The sequence below is a fragment of the Salvelinus alpinus genome, chromosome 8 (genome assembly GCF_045679555.1).
Source record: "Salvelinus alpinus chromosome 8, SLU_Salpinus.1, whole genome shotgun sequence".
Classification (NCBI taxonomy): Eukaryota; Metazoa; Chordata; class Actinopteri; order Salmoniformes; family Salmonidae; genus Salvelinus; species Salvelinus alpinus.
Window position 1 is genome coordinate 29,910,933 of NC_092093.1, and position 13,112 is coordinate 29,924,044.

The 13,112-nt window shown below is 51.0% G+C and overlaps 1 protein-coding gene across 4 annotated transcripts in view; it reads right to left on the reverse strand.

Moving 5' to 3' along the window:
• LOC139582931 (mitochondrial peptide methionine sulfoxide reductase-like) overlaps nucleotides 1-13,112 on the reverse strand; it is a 99,046-nt gene that overhangs the window by 72,639 nt on the left and 13,295 nt on the right. Inside the window, exon 1 of one of the 4 annotated variants that reach the window (XM_071413413.1) lies at nucleotides 3,448-3,472. The exons of the other annotated variants lie outside the window; for them this stretch is intronic. Within the exon in view, the coding sequence (XP_071269514.1) occupies nucleotides 3,448-3,457 (10 nt within the window). The 5' untranslated portion in view covers nucleotides 3,458-3,472. Of the gene's footprint in view, nucleotides 1-3,447; nucleotides 3,473-13,112 lie in introns of those variants that run through there. 4 annotated transcript variants of the gene reach the window in all.

Sequence of the window (13,112 nt, forward strand, 5' to 3'; positions counted from 1 at the left end):
GTGACCTTCTCACAGCCCCCCTATATGTCAACAATCCTTCGTCCAAAGGAGCATTCTAGGGATTAAAGATGTCCGAGTTTCGTAAGGAATTACCCCACTTCACATTATTTACCGTCGTTGGCTGTGTTGTTCAGGCCGGTGTTGCTGCTTGGTGTCACTGGGTAGATGGAAACATGAAGCATCAACAACAATGAACCACTCAAACAAAACTCCCTGTCATGGACATTTGCTTGCCACAAACCTGAAGCCATGGAAGATGGAGAAAGCAAAATCACGCGCAAGAAAGAGAGAGAGAGGTGGTTCTGGCACCAACTTAGGAGGGCCTACAGGAGCACCTAGATCTTCTGCACAGATTCAGCAAGACCTGGGCCCTGACAGTAAATCTCAGTAAGACAAAAATAATGGTGTTCCAAAAAAGGTCCAGTCGCCAGGACCACAAATACAAATTCCATCTAGACACTGTTGCCCTAGAGCACACAAAAAACTATACATACCTCGGCCTAAACAGCGCCACAGGTAACTTCAACAAAGCTGTGAACGAGCTGAGAGACAAGGCAAGAATGGCCTTCTATGCCATCAAAAGGAACATAAAATTCAACATACCAATTAGGATCTGGCTAAAAATACTTGAATCAGTTATAGAACCCATTGCCCTTTATGGTTGTGAGTAGAGGTCGACCGATTATGATTTTTCAACGCCGATACCGATACATTATGAAACACGTTCAATTTGGTTTAAATAATGCAAAAACAAAGTGTTGGAGAAGAAAGTAAAAGTGCAATATGTGCCATGTAAAAAAGCTAACGTTTAAGTTCCTTGCTCAGAACATGAGAACATATGGAAGCTGGTGGTTCCTTTTAACATGAGTCTTCAATATTCCCAGGTAAGAAGTTTTAGGTTGTAGTTATTATAGAAATTATAGGACTATTTCTCTCTATACCATTTGTATTTCATATGCCTTTGACTATTGGATGTTCTTATAAGCACTTTAGTATTGCCAGTGTAACAGTATAGCTTCCGTCCCTCTCCTTGCTGCTACCTGGGCTCAAACCAGGAACACATCGACAACAGCCACCCTCGAAGCATCGTTACCCATTGCTCCACAAAAGCCGCAGCCCTTGCAGAACAAGGGGAACAACTACTCCAAGTTTCAGAGCGAGTGACGTCACCGATTGAACCGCTATTAGCGCGCACCCCGCTAACTAGCTAGCCATATCACATCGGTTACACCAGCCTAATCTCGGGAGTTGATAGGCTTGAAGTCATAAACAGCTCAATGCTTGAAGCACAGCGAAGAGCTGCTGGCAAACGCACGAAAGTGCTGTTTGAATGAATGCTTACGAACCTGCTGCTGCCTACCACCGCTCAGTCAGAATGCTCTATCAAATATCAAATCATAGGCTTAATTATAACATAATAACACACAGAAATACGAACCTTAGGTCATTAATATGGTCAAATCCGGAAACTATCATTTCGAAATCAAAACGTTTATTCTTTCAGTGAAATACGGAACCGTTCCGTATTTTATCTAACGGGTGGCATCCATAAGTCTAAATATTGCTGTTACATTGCACAACCTTCAATGTTATGTCATAATTATGTACAATTCTGGCAAATTAATTACGACCCTTGTTAGGAATAAATGGACTTCACAGTTCGCAATGAGCCAGGCGGCCCAAACTGCTGCATATACCCTGACTGCTTGCACGGAACGCAAGAGAAGTGACACAATTTCCCTAGTTAAAAGAAATTCATGTTAGCAGGCAATATTAACTAAATATGCAGGTTTAAAAATATATACTTGTGTATTAATTTTAAAGAAAGGCATTGATGTTTATGGTTAGGTACACATTGGTGCAACGAAAGTGCTTTCTTCGCAAATGCGCTTGTTAAATCATCACCCGTTTGTTGAAGTAGGCTGTGATTCGATGAGAAATTAACAGGCACCGCATCGATTATATGCAACGCAGGACAAGCTAGATAAACTAGTAATATCATCAACCATATGTAGTTAACTAGTGATTATGTTAAGATTGGTTGTTTTTTATAAGATAAGTTTAATGCTAGCTAGCAACTTACCTTGGCTTCTTGCTGCCCTCGCGTAACAGGTAGTCCATGCATGCAGGCTCCTCGTGGAGTGCAATGTAATCAGCCACAATCGGTGTCCAAAAATGCAGATTACCGATTGTTATGAAAACTTGAAATCGGCCCTAATTAATCGACCATTCTGATTAATCGGTCGACCTCTAGTTGTGAGGTCTGGGGTCCGCTCACCAACCAAGAATTCACAAAATGGGACAAACACCAAATTGAGACTCTGCTTGCAGAATTCTGCAAAAATATCCTCTGTGTACAACGTAAAACACAAAATAATGCTGCAGAGCAGAATTAGGCCAATTCCTGCTAATGATCAAAATCCAGAAAAGAGACGTTAAATTCTACAACCACCTAAAAGGAAGCGATTCCCAAACTTTCCATAACAAAGCCATCAACTACAGAGAGATGAACCTGGAGAAGAGTCCCCTAAGCAAGCTGGTCCTGGGGCTCTGTTCACAAACAGACCCCACAGAACCCCAGGACAGCAACACAATTAGACCCAACCAAATCATGAGAAAAGATAATTACTTGACACATTGGAAAGAATTAACAAAAAAACTGAGCAAACTAGAATGCTATTTGGCCCTTAACAGAGAGTATACACTGGCAGAATACCTGACCGCAGTGACTGACCCAAACTTGACTATGTACAGACTCAGTGAGCATAGTCTTGCTATTGACAAAGGTCGCCGTAGGCAGACCTGGCTCTCAAGAGAAGACAGGCTATGTGCACATCGCCCACAAAATGAGGTGCAAACTGAGCTGCACTTCCTAACCTCCTGCCAAATGTATGACCATATAAGAGACACATATTTCCCTCAGATTACACAGATCCACAAAGAACTCAAAAACAAACCCAATTTTGATAAACTCTCATTTCTACTGGGTGAAATACCACAGTGTGCCATCACAGCAGCAACATTTGTGACCTAACCAATGAAGAACAAACACCATTGTAAATACAACCCATATTTATGTTTATTTATTTCCCTTTTGTACTTGAACTATTTGCACATCGTTACAACACTGTATATAGACACAATATGACATTTGAAATGTCTTTATTCTTTTGGAACTTTCATGAGTGTAATGTTTACTGTTCATTTTTATAGTTTATTCCACTTCTGTTTATTATCTATTTTTCTTGCTATGGCAATGTTAACATATGTTCCCATGCCAATAAAGCCCTTGAATTGAAATGAGAGAGAGAGAAAGGGAGAGAGTAAAATAGAGAGAACACCCATTGCCATTATCTCTCCATGCAGTGACCTCCAGAATCCCCCTGCAGTCAGCCCACTGTCATACAAAAACAGACAACATCAATACAAACACACTCAGAGCACTACCTGTGATCATGTTACATCCTGGTCTCTCTCCACTCACAGACGCCTGCTTAGCTGTTGGCCAGCCAGCCAGCCCCATCAACATGGCACACAGACAGGGGAAATGGGCCCAGGCACAGATGATAAACACTGTGGCTTCACATTTCACTCTGACCTAAATCTACAGAGGGGGTCAGCCTGTCGGTCAGCTGGCCTAGAGGAGAGGAGAATAGATGAGAATGTAAATTAACATTAACATACACTTGTGTGTTTGTGTGTGCCAGTGTGAACATGTGTGTGTATGTGTGTGTATGTGTGTGTGTGTGTGTGTGTGTGTGTGTGTGTGTGTGTGTGTGTGTGTGTGTGTGTGTGTGTGTGTGTGTGTGTGTGTGTGTGTGTGTGTGTGTGTGTGTGTGTGTGTGTGTGTGTGTGTGTGTGTGTGTGTGTGTGTGTGTGTGTGTGTGTGTGTGTGTGTGTGTGTGTGTGTGTGAAAGAGAGAGAGAGAGAGAGAGAGGGAATGTATATGTGGGTGTGTGCATGATTGTACCCACAGGAGAGCGTGTGCCCATTTGAGGCATTGTAAAAACGCCAAACTGCCTCAATGGAGAAAAAATGGGCTTATTCATTGTTTGAAAAAACGGACAAAGCATTTTAGACATCCCACAGGGACCGAGAAAAGCCCAGGTTTGTTAATAACAGAGCTTAGTAGTGCAATAAAACCTGCTCAGCTAAGAATCATTAGAAAATAGCCTGACTCCGTTTAATTGTAAATCAAGTTCAAGAACTGCCTGGAGAGTCATCACTCAGTGCATCCAATTAATAAAGGAAAAATCCATTATCTGGCAACCATTTTATGGAAACAAAAATTCCACAACAAATGGGGAGGCGCAGGGGTAGAGAGGGAGAGAGGGAGGGAGGAGGTTTGGCCATGTGGCCCGGGCGGATGCTGAGGGCGTGAGCGTTTTGTGCGAGAGGGAGGGTAGCCTGGCCCCCGGCAGAACACTTGGCATGTGCCAACCACTCAGGTGACAGGCCATCTCACTCCCGCTCCTCTGCTCTCCGCTAAATTCACGTCCTCTCGTCTTTTCTATGTTCAGGCCCTTGTCTGAACAGGACCAGCTGGGTGGGTGGACCAGCAGGAGCCCTGGAGCAGGACTGCCTGGGTGACTGGCTGGGTCAAACGGTCAAATAGGGCTGCTTATACTGTATTTGTTCTGTTTCACTGCATGTACAAGTACCAACCTGTACGAGTGTGAGGTGTGAAATGGAAGTGTGTTTTCTGCATATCCCAACTCCCCCTGAGACACCCTCGGAGAGTAGCGTCAGGGCCAGGGATCAGCCATTATTGACGGCGACCCTGGAGCAATTGGGGTTAAGTGCCTTGCTCAAGAGCACATCGACAGATTTTTCACCACGGGGATTAGATTACTGGCCCAACACGCTTAATCGCTAGGGTACCTGCCGCCCGCCCTTCTAGAGGGCTACAGAGCTATAGGGCCACTGCCGACTGGGTGTGGGGCAGGATCCTCGGGATCCTTGTTCGGGAACAGACAGACTGCTACTGAGCCAGCCTGGGGGACAGAGAGCAGAACAGAGGATGTAGGACTGGGCTGCCATCAGGGTGGACTGGGGCTCTCAGCTTCTCTTTGAATGGAGGAGTGAGACAGAAGAGCAGTGAACGTCTGATGCCTTCTGGCAATCGGCCTAATATTACTGTGTTGATAGTCCTTCTATTCATAACACTGATGATTAATGGAGTGAGTATTGCATCAGCTAAAGAGAATGCAGAGAGACATGTACCTTGTGTGAAGCCTCGCCTCGCAAAATCCTTCAGGTTTCTGAGTCTCTGTGTGAGAGTGAAAGAGTCTTCAAAGATAAACAAGGACTTATCGGGAGGGGGCTTCGTTTTTGGAGACAAAATAAAGAAAAGGTCCATGTGACTGGTCCCTGTGAGGCAGGAGCCTGGGAGGGGAGCGGAGCATCGCACAGAGGCAGGTGGATCACGGGGGAAATTGTGGAGGCAACAGCCACAGGCTCTGACACGTGGCTGCCTGCCTGCCTGTCTACCTGTCAGCCTTCTGATGTGAAATGAAAGCAGCATCACACGCAGGTTTTCTTTTCTCCCCTCCTGCCATTGTGTAAGGCTATCGGCTGACGGGGACTGTGAATAAACAACAGTGCTTCTTCTGCATGGAGAAGAAGAGGTGGAGAGGAGAGGAGGGTGCTGAGGCGGGCAGCAATCACACAGACTCTGTTCTGCTGGGGAATAATAGGCAGTTTAGCAGCCAGTGCTTTACCTGCAATTAAACTAAAAAGATAATTGCTTTAAAAGCATCCAGTCTGTCAGCTGCATCTTGGGATATTGTCCCTTTGTAGTGGCGTGTGGAAGACAAGACAACACATTCCACTGTCAGTGATCTATATACTGTACCTCTCTGGGCTGTCACGCTTTATTGAGCAAACAGGGAGCTGAGTATGACGGGGTGGGGGTGGGATAATTAATCTTAAAAACATCGCTGGTTGAACTATTGTTCTTTGGTTTCTCTGTGAAGGCATAACACTTCTTTACCTTTCAGATCTCAAAGCACTGCACTCCTACTGCACGCCACCATCTCAGGACTCCACAACGTAATCATGGTGCTGGAGTTCATGTAATGGCCGTCATTTGTTCACCCAGAGGTGTGGCAGTGCTAGTGTGAGTGAGGGGGGGTGAAAGAGAGGGAGGGAGGGAGGGAGGGAGGGAGGGAGGGAGACAGAGAGAGAGACAGGGAGGGACAGAGAGAGAGAGGGAGGGAGAGCGACAGAGAGAGACAGAGAGGGACAGAGAGAGAGCGAGAGAGAGAGGGAGGGAGGGAGGGACAGAGAGAGAGAGGGAGGGAGAGAGACAGAGAGAGAGAGCGAGAGAGAGGGAGGGAGGGAGAGAGACAGAGAGATACATGGAGGGACAGAGAGAGAGAGGGAGGGAGAGAGACAGAGAGAGAGAGCGAGAGAGAGAGGGAGGGAGACAGAGAGAGAGACAGAGAGGGAGAGAGACAGAGAGAGAGAGAGAGAGAGAGAGAGAGAGAGAGAGAGAGAGAGAGAGAGAGAGAGAGAGAGAGAGAGAGAGAGAGAGAGAGAGAGAGAGAGAGAGAGAGAGAGAGAGAGAGGGAGGGAGAGAGAGAGACAGAGACAGAGAGGGACAGAGAGAGAGAGAGAAAGAGAAAGAGAGAGAATGAAGAGAGAGAGAGAGACGGAGGAGAGAGGGTATTTCCCAGGATGGGTTCTCTCCAGGGCCGACCCAACACTTCCTCAGACAGCAATATCATGCAAAATGGTCCAGCTGTGCTTTCATCTCCTAATGTCATTACAGTGAGCAGGTAGAGATCAGGGATTGAATTCTCCTCCTCTGTAATGTGGTTCACAGGCAGCCTCTCCGCTGCACGGCGCCTGACACACTCTTTGCATCTCCAAAGAAATGTCAGATCAGAAAACATAGGAGATCTGTGCTTCAGACACATCTCAGAGTCTCCTCTAAACGCATATTTTTCTACCCATAATTCAGCAACACATGCATTATAAGCAAAGCAGAGAAGCAGAGATTCATCATTCTCATGGGGAGAGAAAGTGTTGTCATGCGCTGCCAATGCTCCAGATTCACATTTTCATATTCATGTATGAGACTGACTGGTAAAATAACCCTCTGTCAAGCTGCTGGAGAAATATATCTCAAATCTGGTATGTTTGGTATTTCATAACCTTGCCCTGGGGCGGTGTAGGACAACTGGTGAGTTTAACCTGTGCTCTCACCATTATATTCGACATGATGAAAGCTGAATCTGCAGTGAGGAGGGCGATGATAATTCATGTGAAGGTGCCAGGCAGGCTGTAACTCTCTCTCTTTCACACACACGCACGCACGCACGCACACGCACACACGCACGCACACACACACACACACGCACACACGCACACACACACACACACTGACACACACACGCACACTGACACACACACACACACAGGAAATGGCAGAGTGGTGCTAGCGCTGCAGAGTGAGAGTGACTGAGGCAGATCTGGAAGTGACCGGTTGTAATGAGCCAGCGAGGCAGGCTGAAGAGGAACGGGAACAGGAACAGGCCAGGGCTGGGTAGGATGGAACAGGAAGAGAAACAGGAACAGGCCAGGGCTGGGTAGGATGGAACAGGAAGGGGAACAGGAAGAGGAACAGGAACAGGCCAGGGCTGGGTAGGATGGAACAGGAAGAGGAACAGGAATACTGAGATACTGAGCTCCCCTCTCCCTGGGACACTGAGCTCCCTTCTCCCTGGGATACTGAGCTCCCCTCTCCCTGGGACACTGAGCTCCCCTCTCCCTGGACACTGAGCTCCCCTCTCCCTGGGACACTGAGCTCCCCTCTCCCTGGACACTGAGCTCCCCTCTCCCTGGGAGACAGAGCTCCCCTCTCCCTGGACACTGAGCTCCCCTCTCCCTGGGACACTGAGCTCCCCTCTCCCTGGGCCACTGAGCTCTCCCTGACCCAGTTTAGGCTAGCACTGGGCTGCTCTGGGGGCTGTTCTGGGGTTGTTTGGATGGGCCAGTGCTAATCACTGGTTTACATATGTCCCGTCCAGTGGCATCACAGTGCTGCAGCTAACAGGGGAGGGGGGCTAGACACAGCATTCAGCTGGGCCCTGTCCCAACTCAGCAGCCCCTCTCTGTCCCTCTCTTTTTCTCCCTCTCTCTCCACTCATCGACCAGCTGCCAATTTTAATAATGCCTACAGTGTGTGTGTGTGTGTGTGTGTGTGTGTGTGTGTGTGTGTGTGTGTGTGTGTGTGTGTGTGTGTGTGTGTGTGTGTGTGTGTGTGTGTGTGTGTGTGTGTGTGTGTGTGTGTGTGTGTGTGTGTGTGTGTGTGTGTGTGTGTGTGTGTGTGTGTGTGTGTGTCTACAGGATATGGGACAGGGAATGTATAAAAATTGATGATGGAGCGAGAAAGGGTTGTATGAGGAATGGGTTAGGGAACAATGGATGGGTGGGTGGGGGTAAGGATAAAACAGGAAGAGGAACAGGCCTGTGCAGGGTAGGATGGAACAGGAACAGGAACAGACCAGGGCTGGGTAGGATGGAACAGGGAGGGGAACAGGAACAGGCCAGGGCTGGGTAGGATGGAACAGGGAGGGGAACAGGAACAGGCCAGGGCTGGGTAGGATGGAACAGGAAGGGGAACAGGAACAGGCCAGGGCTGGGTAGGATGGAACAGGAAGGGGAACAGGAACAGGCCAGGGCTGGGTAGGATGGAACAGGAAGGGAAACAGGAACAGGCCAGGGTTGGGTAGGATGGAACAGGAAGGGGAACAGGAACAGGCCAGGGCTGGGTAGGATGGAACAGGAAGGGGAACAGGAACAGGCCAGGGCTGGGTAGGATGGAACAGGAAGGGGAACAGGAACAGGCCAGGGCTGGGTAGAATGGAACAGGAAGGGGAACAGGAACAGGCCAGGGCTGGGTAGGATGGAACAGGAAGGGGAACAGGAACAGGCCAGGGCTGGGTAGGATGAAACATGAAGGGGAACAGGAACAGGCCAGGGCTGGGTAGGATGGAACAGGAAAGGGAACAGGAACAGGCCAGGGCTAGGTAGGATGGAACAGGAAGGGGAACAGGAACAGGCCAGGGCTGGGTAGGATGGAACAGGAAGGGGAACAGGAACAGGAACAGGCCAGGGCTGGGTAGGATGGAACAGGAAGGGGAACAGGAACAGGCCAGGGCTGGGTAGGATGGAACAGGAAGGAGAACAGGAACAGGCCAGGGCTGGGTAGGATGGTACAGGAAGGGGAACAGGAACAGGCCAGGGCTGGGTAGGATGGAACAGGAAGGGGAACAGGAACAGGCCAGGGCTGGGTAGGATGGAACAGGAAGGGGAACAGGAACAGGCCAGGGCTGGGTAGGATGGAACAGGAAGGAGAACAGGAACAGGCCAGGGCTGGGTAGGATGGAACAGGAAGGGGAACAGGAACAGGCCAGGGCTAGGTAGGATGGAACAGGAAGGGGAACAGGAACAGGAACAGGCCAGGGCTGGGTAGGATGGAACAGGAAGGGGAACAGGAACAGGAACAGGCCAGGGCTGGGTAGGATGGAACAGGAAGGGGAACAGGAACATGCCAGGGCTGGGTAGGATGGAACAGGAAGGAGAACAGGAACAGGCCAGGGCTGGGTAGGATGGAACAGGAAGGGGAACAGGAACAGGCCAGGGCTAGGTAGGATGGAACAGGAAGGGGAACAGGAACAGGAACAGGCCAGGGCTGGGTAGGATATAACAGGAAGGGGAACAGGAACAGGAACAGGCCAGGGCTGGGTAGGATGGAACAGGAAGGGGAACAGGAACAGGCCAGGGCTGGGTAGGATGGAACAGGAAGGGGAACAGGAACAGGAACAGGTCAGGGCTGGGTAGGAAGGAGCAGATCCAGACAGGCCACATATAAGGCAGGGAGGAAAGACTGCTGAATTACTGAACAGGTCACAGACAGAGGCACACCCAGGATTCAGACACCTGACTAGCTATCACATGGGAGGTAGTAGAAGCTTTATGAGAACGACACATGCATCACTACAGTGCCTTACAATGAGGGTTTGGGTATGAAGGGTGGGTAGGACAGGGAAGGATGGATGGGTGGGTGGGGGTAAGGGGTGTATGAGGAATGGGTTAGGGAAGGATGGATGGATGGGTGGGTGGGGGTAAGGGGTGTATGAGGAATGGGTTAGGGAGGGATGTATGGGTGGGTGGGGTAAGGGGTGTATGTGGAATGGGTTAGGGAGGGATGTATGGGTGGGTGGGGGTAAGGGGTGTATGAGGAATGGGTTAGGGAGGGAGGGATGGGTGGGTGGGGGTAAGGGGTGTATGTGGAATGGGTTAGGGAGGGATGTATGGGTGGGTGGGGGTAAGGGGTGTATGAGGAATGGGTTAGGGAAGGATGGATGGATGGGTGGGTGGGGGTAAGGGGTGTATGTGGAATGGGTTAGGGAGGGATGTATGGGTGGGTGGGGGTAAGGGGTGTATGTGGAATGGGTTAGGGAAGGATGGATGGATGGGTGGGTGGGGGTAAGGGGTGTATGGGTTAGGGAAGGATGGATGGGTGGGTGAGGGTAAGGGGTGTATGAGGAATGGGTTAGGGAGGGATGGATGAGTGGGTGGGGGTAAGGGGTGTATGAGGAATGGGTTAGGGAGGGATGGATGGGTGGGTGGGGGTAAGGGGTGTATGTGGAATGGGTTAGGGAAGGATGGATGGGTGGGTGGGGGTAAGGGGTGTATGTGGAATGGGTTAGGGAGGGATGGATGGGTGGGTGGGGGTAAGGGGTGTATGTGGAATGGGTTAGGGAAGGACGGATGGATGGGTGGGTGGGGGTAAGGGGTGTATGGGTTAGGGAAGGATGGATGGATGGGTGGGTGAGGGTAAGGGGTGTATGAGGAATGGGTTAGGGAGGGATGGATGGGTGGGTGGGGGTAAGGGGTGTATGTGGAATGGGTTAGGGAGGGATGGATGGGTGGGTGTGTTCGGGTAAGGGGTGTATGGGTTAGGGAAGGATGGATGGGTGGGTGAGGGTAAGGGGTGTATGAGGAATGGGTTAGGGAAGGACGGATGGGTGGCTGGGGGTAAGTGGTGACTGGGTTAGGGAAGGATGGATGGGTGGGTGAGGGTAAGGGGTGTATGAGGAATGGGTTAGGGAAGGACGGATGGGTGGCTGGGGGTAAGTGGTGACTGGGTTAGGGATGGATGGATGGGTGGGTGAGGGTAAGGGGTGTATGAGGAATGGGTTAGGGAGGGATGGATGGGTGGGTGGGGGTAAGGGGTGTATGTGGAATGGGTTAGGGAGGGATGGATGGGTGGGTGGGTGGGGGTAAGGGGTGTATGGGTTAGGGAAGGATGGATGGGTGGGTGAGGGTAAGGGGTGTATGAGGAATGGGTTAGGGAAGGACGGATGGGTGGCTGGGGGTAAGTGGTGACTGGGTTAGGGAAGGATGGATGGGTGGGTGAGGGTAAGGGGTGTATGAGGAATGGGTTAGGGAAGGACGGATGGGTGGCTGGGGGTAAGTGGTGACTGGGTTAGGGATGGATGGATGGGTGGGTGAGGGTAAGGGGTGTATGAGGAATGGGTTAGGGAAGGACGGATGGGTGGCTGGGGGTAAGTGGTGACTGGGTTAGGGATGGATGGATGGGTGGGTGAGGGTAAGGGGTGTATGAGGAATGGGTTAGGGAGGGATGGATGGGTGGGTGGGGGTAAGGGGTGTATGTGGAATGGGTTAGGGAGGGATGGATGGGTGGGTGGGTGGGGGTAAGGGGTGTATGGGTTAGGGAAGGATGGATGGGTGGGTGAGGGTAAGGGGTGTATGAGGAATGGGTTAGGGAAGGACGGATGGGTGGCTGGGGGTAAGTGGTGACTGGGTTAGGGAAGGATGGATGGGTGGGTGAGGGTAAGGGGTGTATGAGGAATGGGTTAGGGAAGGACGGATGGGTGGCTGGGGGTAAGTGGTGACTGGGTTAGGGATGGATGGATGGGTGGGTGAGGGTAAGGGGTGTATGAGGAATGGGTTAGGGAAGGACGGATGGGTGGCTGGGGGTAAGTGGTGACTGGGTTAGGGATGGATGGATGGGTGGGTGAGGGTAAGGGGTGTATGAGGAATGGGTTAGGGAGGGATGGATGGGTGGGTGGGGGTAAGGGGTGTATGTGGAATGGGTTAGGGAGGGATGGATGGGTGGGTGGGTGGGGGTAAGGGGTGTATGGGTTAGGGAAGGATGGATGGGTGGGTGAGGGTAAGGGGTGTATGAGGAATGGGTTAGGGAAGGACGGATGGGTGGCTGGGGGTAAGTGGTGACTGGGTTAGGGAAGGATGGATGGGTGGGTGAGGGTAAGGGGTGTATGAGGAATGGGTTAGGGAAGGACGGATGGGTGGCTGGGGGTAAGTGGTGACTGGGTTAGGGATGGATGGATGGGTGGGTGAGGGTAAGGGGTGTATGAGGAATGGGTTAGGGAAGGACGGATGGGTGGCTGGGGGTAAGTGGTGACTGGGTTAGGGATGGATGGATGGGTGGGTGAGGGTAAGGGGTGTATGAGGAATGGGTTAGGGAGGGATGGATGGGTGGGTGGGGGTAAGGGGTGTATGTGGAATGGGTTAGGGAGGGATGGATGGGTGGGTGGGTGGGGGTAAGGGGTGTATGTGGAATGGGTTAGGGAGGGATGGATGGATGGGTGGGGGTAAGGGGTGTATGTGGAATGGGTTAGGGAGGGATGGATGGGTGGGTGGGGGTAAGGGGTGTATGTGGAATGGGTTAGGGAGGGATGGATGGGTGGGTGGGTGGGGGTAAGGGGTGTATGTGGAATGGGTTAGGGAGGGATGGATGGGTGGGTGGGTGGGGGTAAGGGGTGTATGTGGAATGGGTTAGGGAAGGATGGATGGGTGGGTGGGTGGGGGTAAGGGGTGTATGTGGAATGGGTTAGGGAGGGATGGATGGATGGGTGGGGGTAAGGGGTGTATGTGGAATGGGTTAGGGAGGGATGGATGGGTGGGTGGGGGTAAGGGGTGTATGTGGAATGGGTTAGGGAGGGATGGATGGGTGGGTGGGTGGGGGTAAGGGGTGTATGTGGAATGGGTTAGGGAGGGATGGATGGGTGGGTGGGTGGGGGTAAGGGGTGTATGTGGAATGGGTTAGGGAAGGA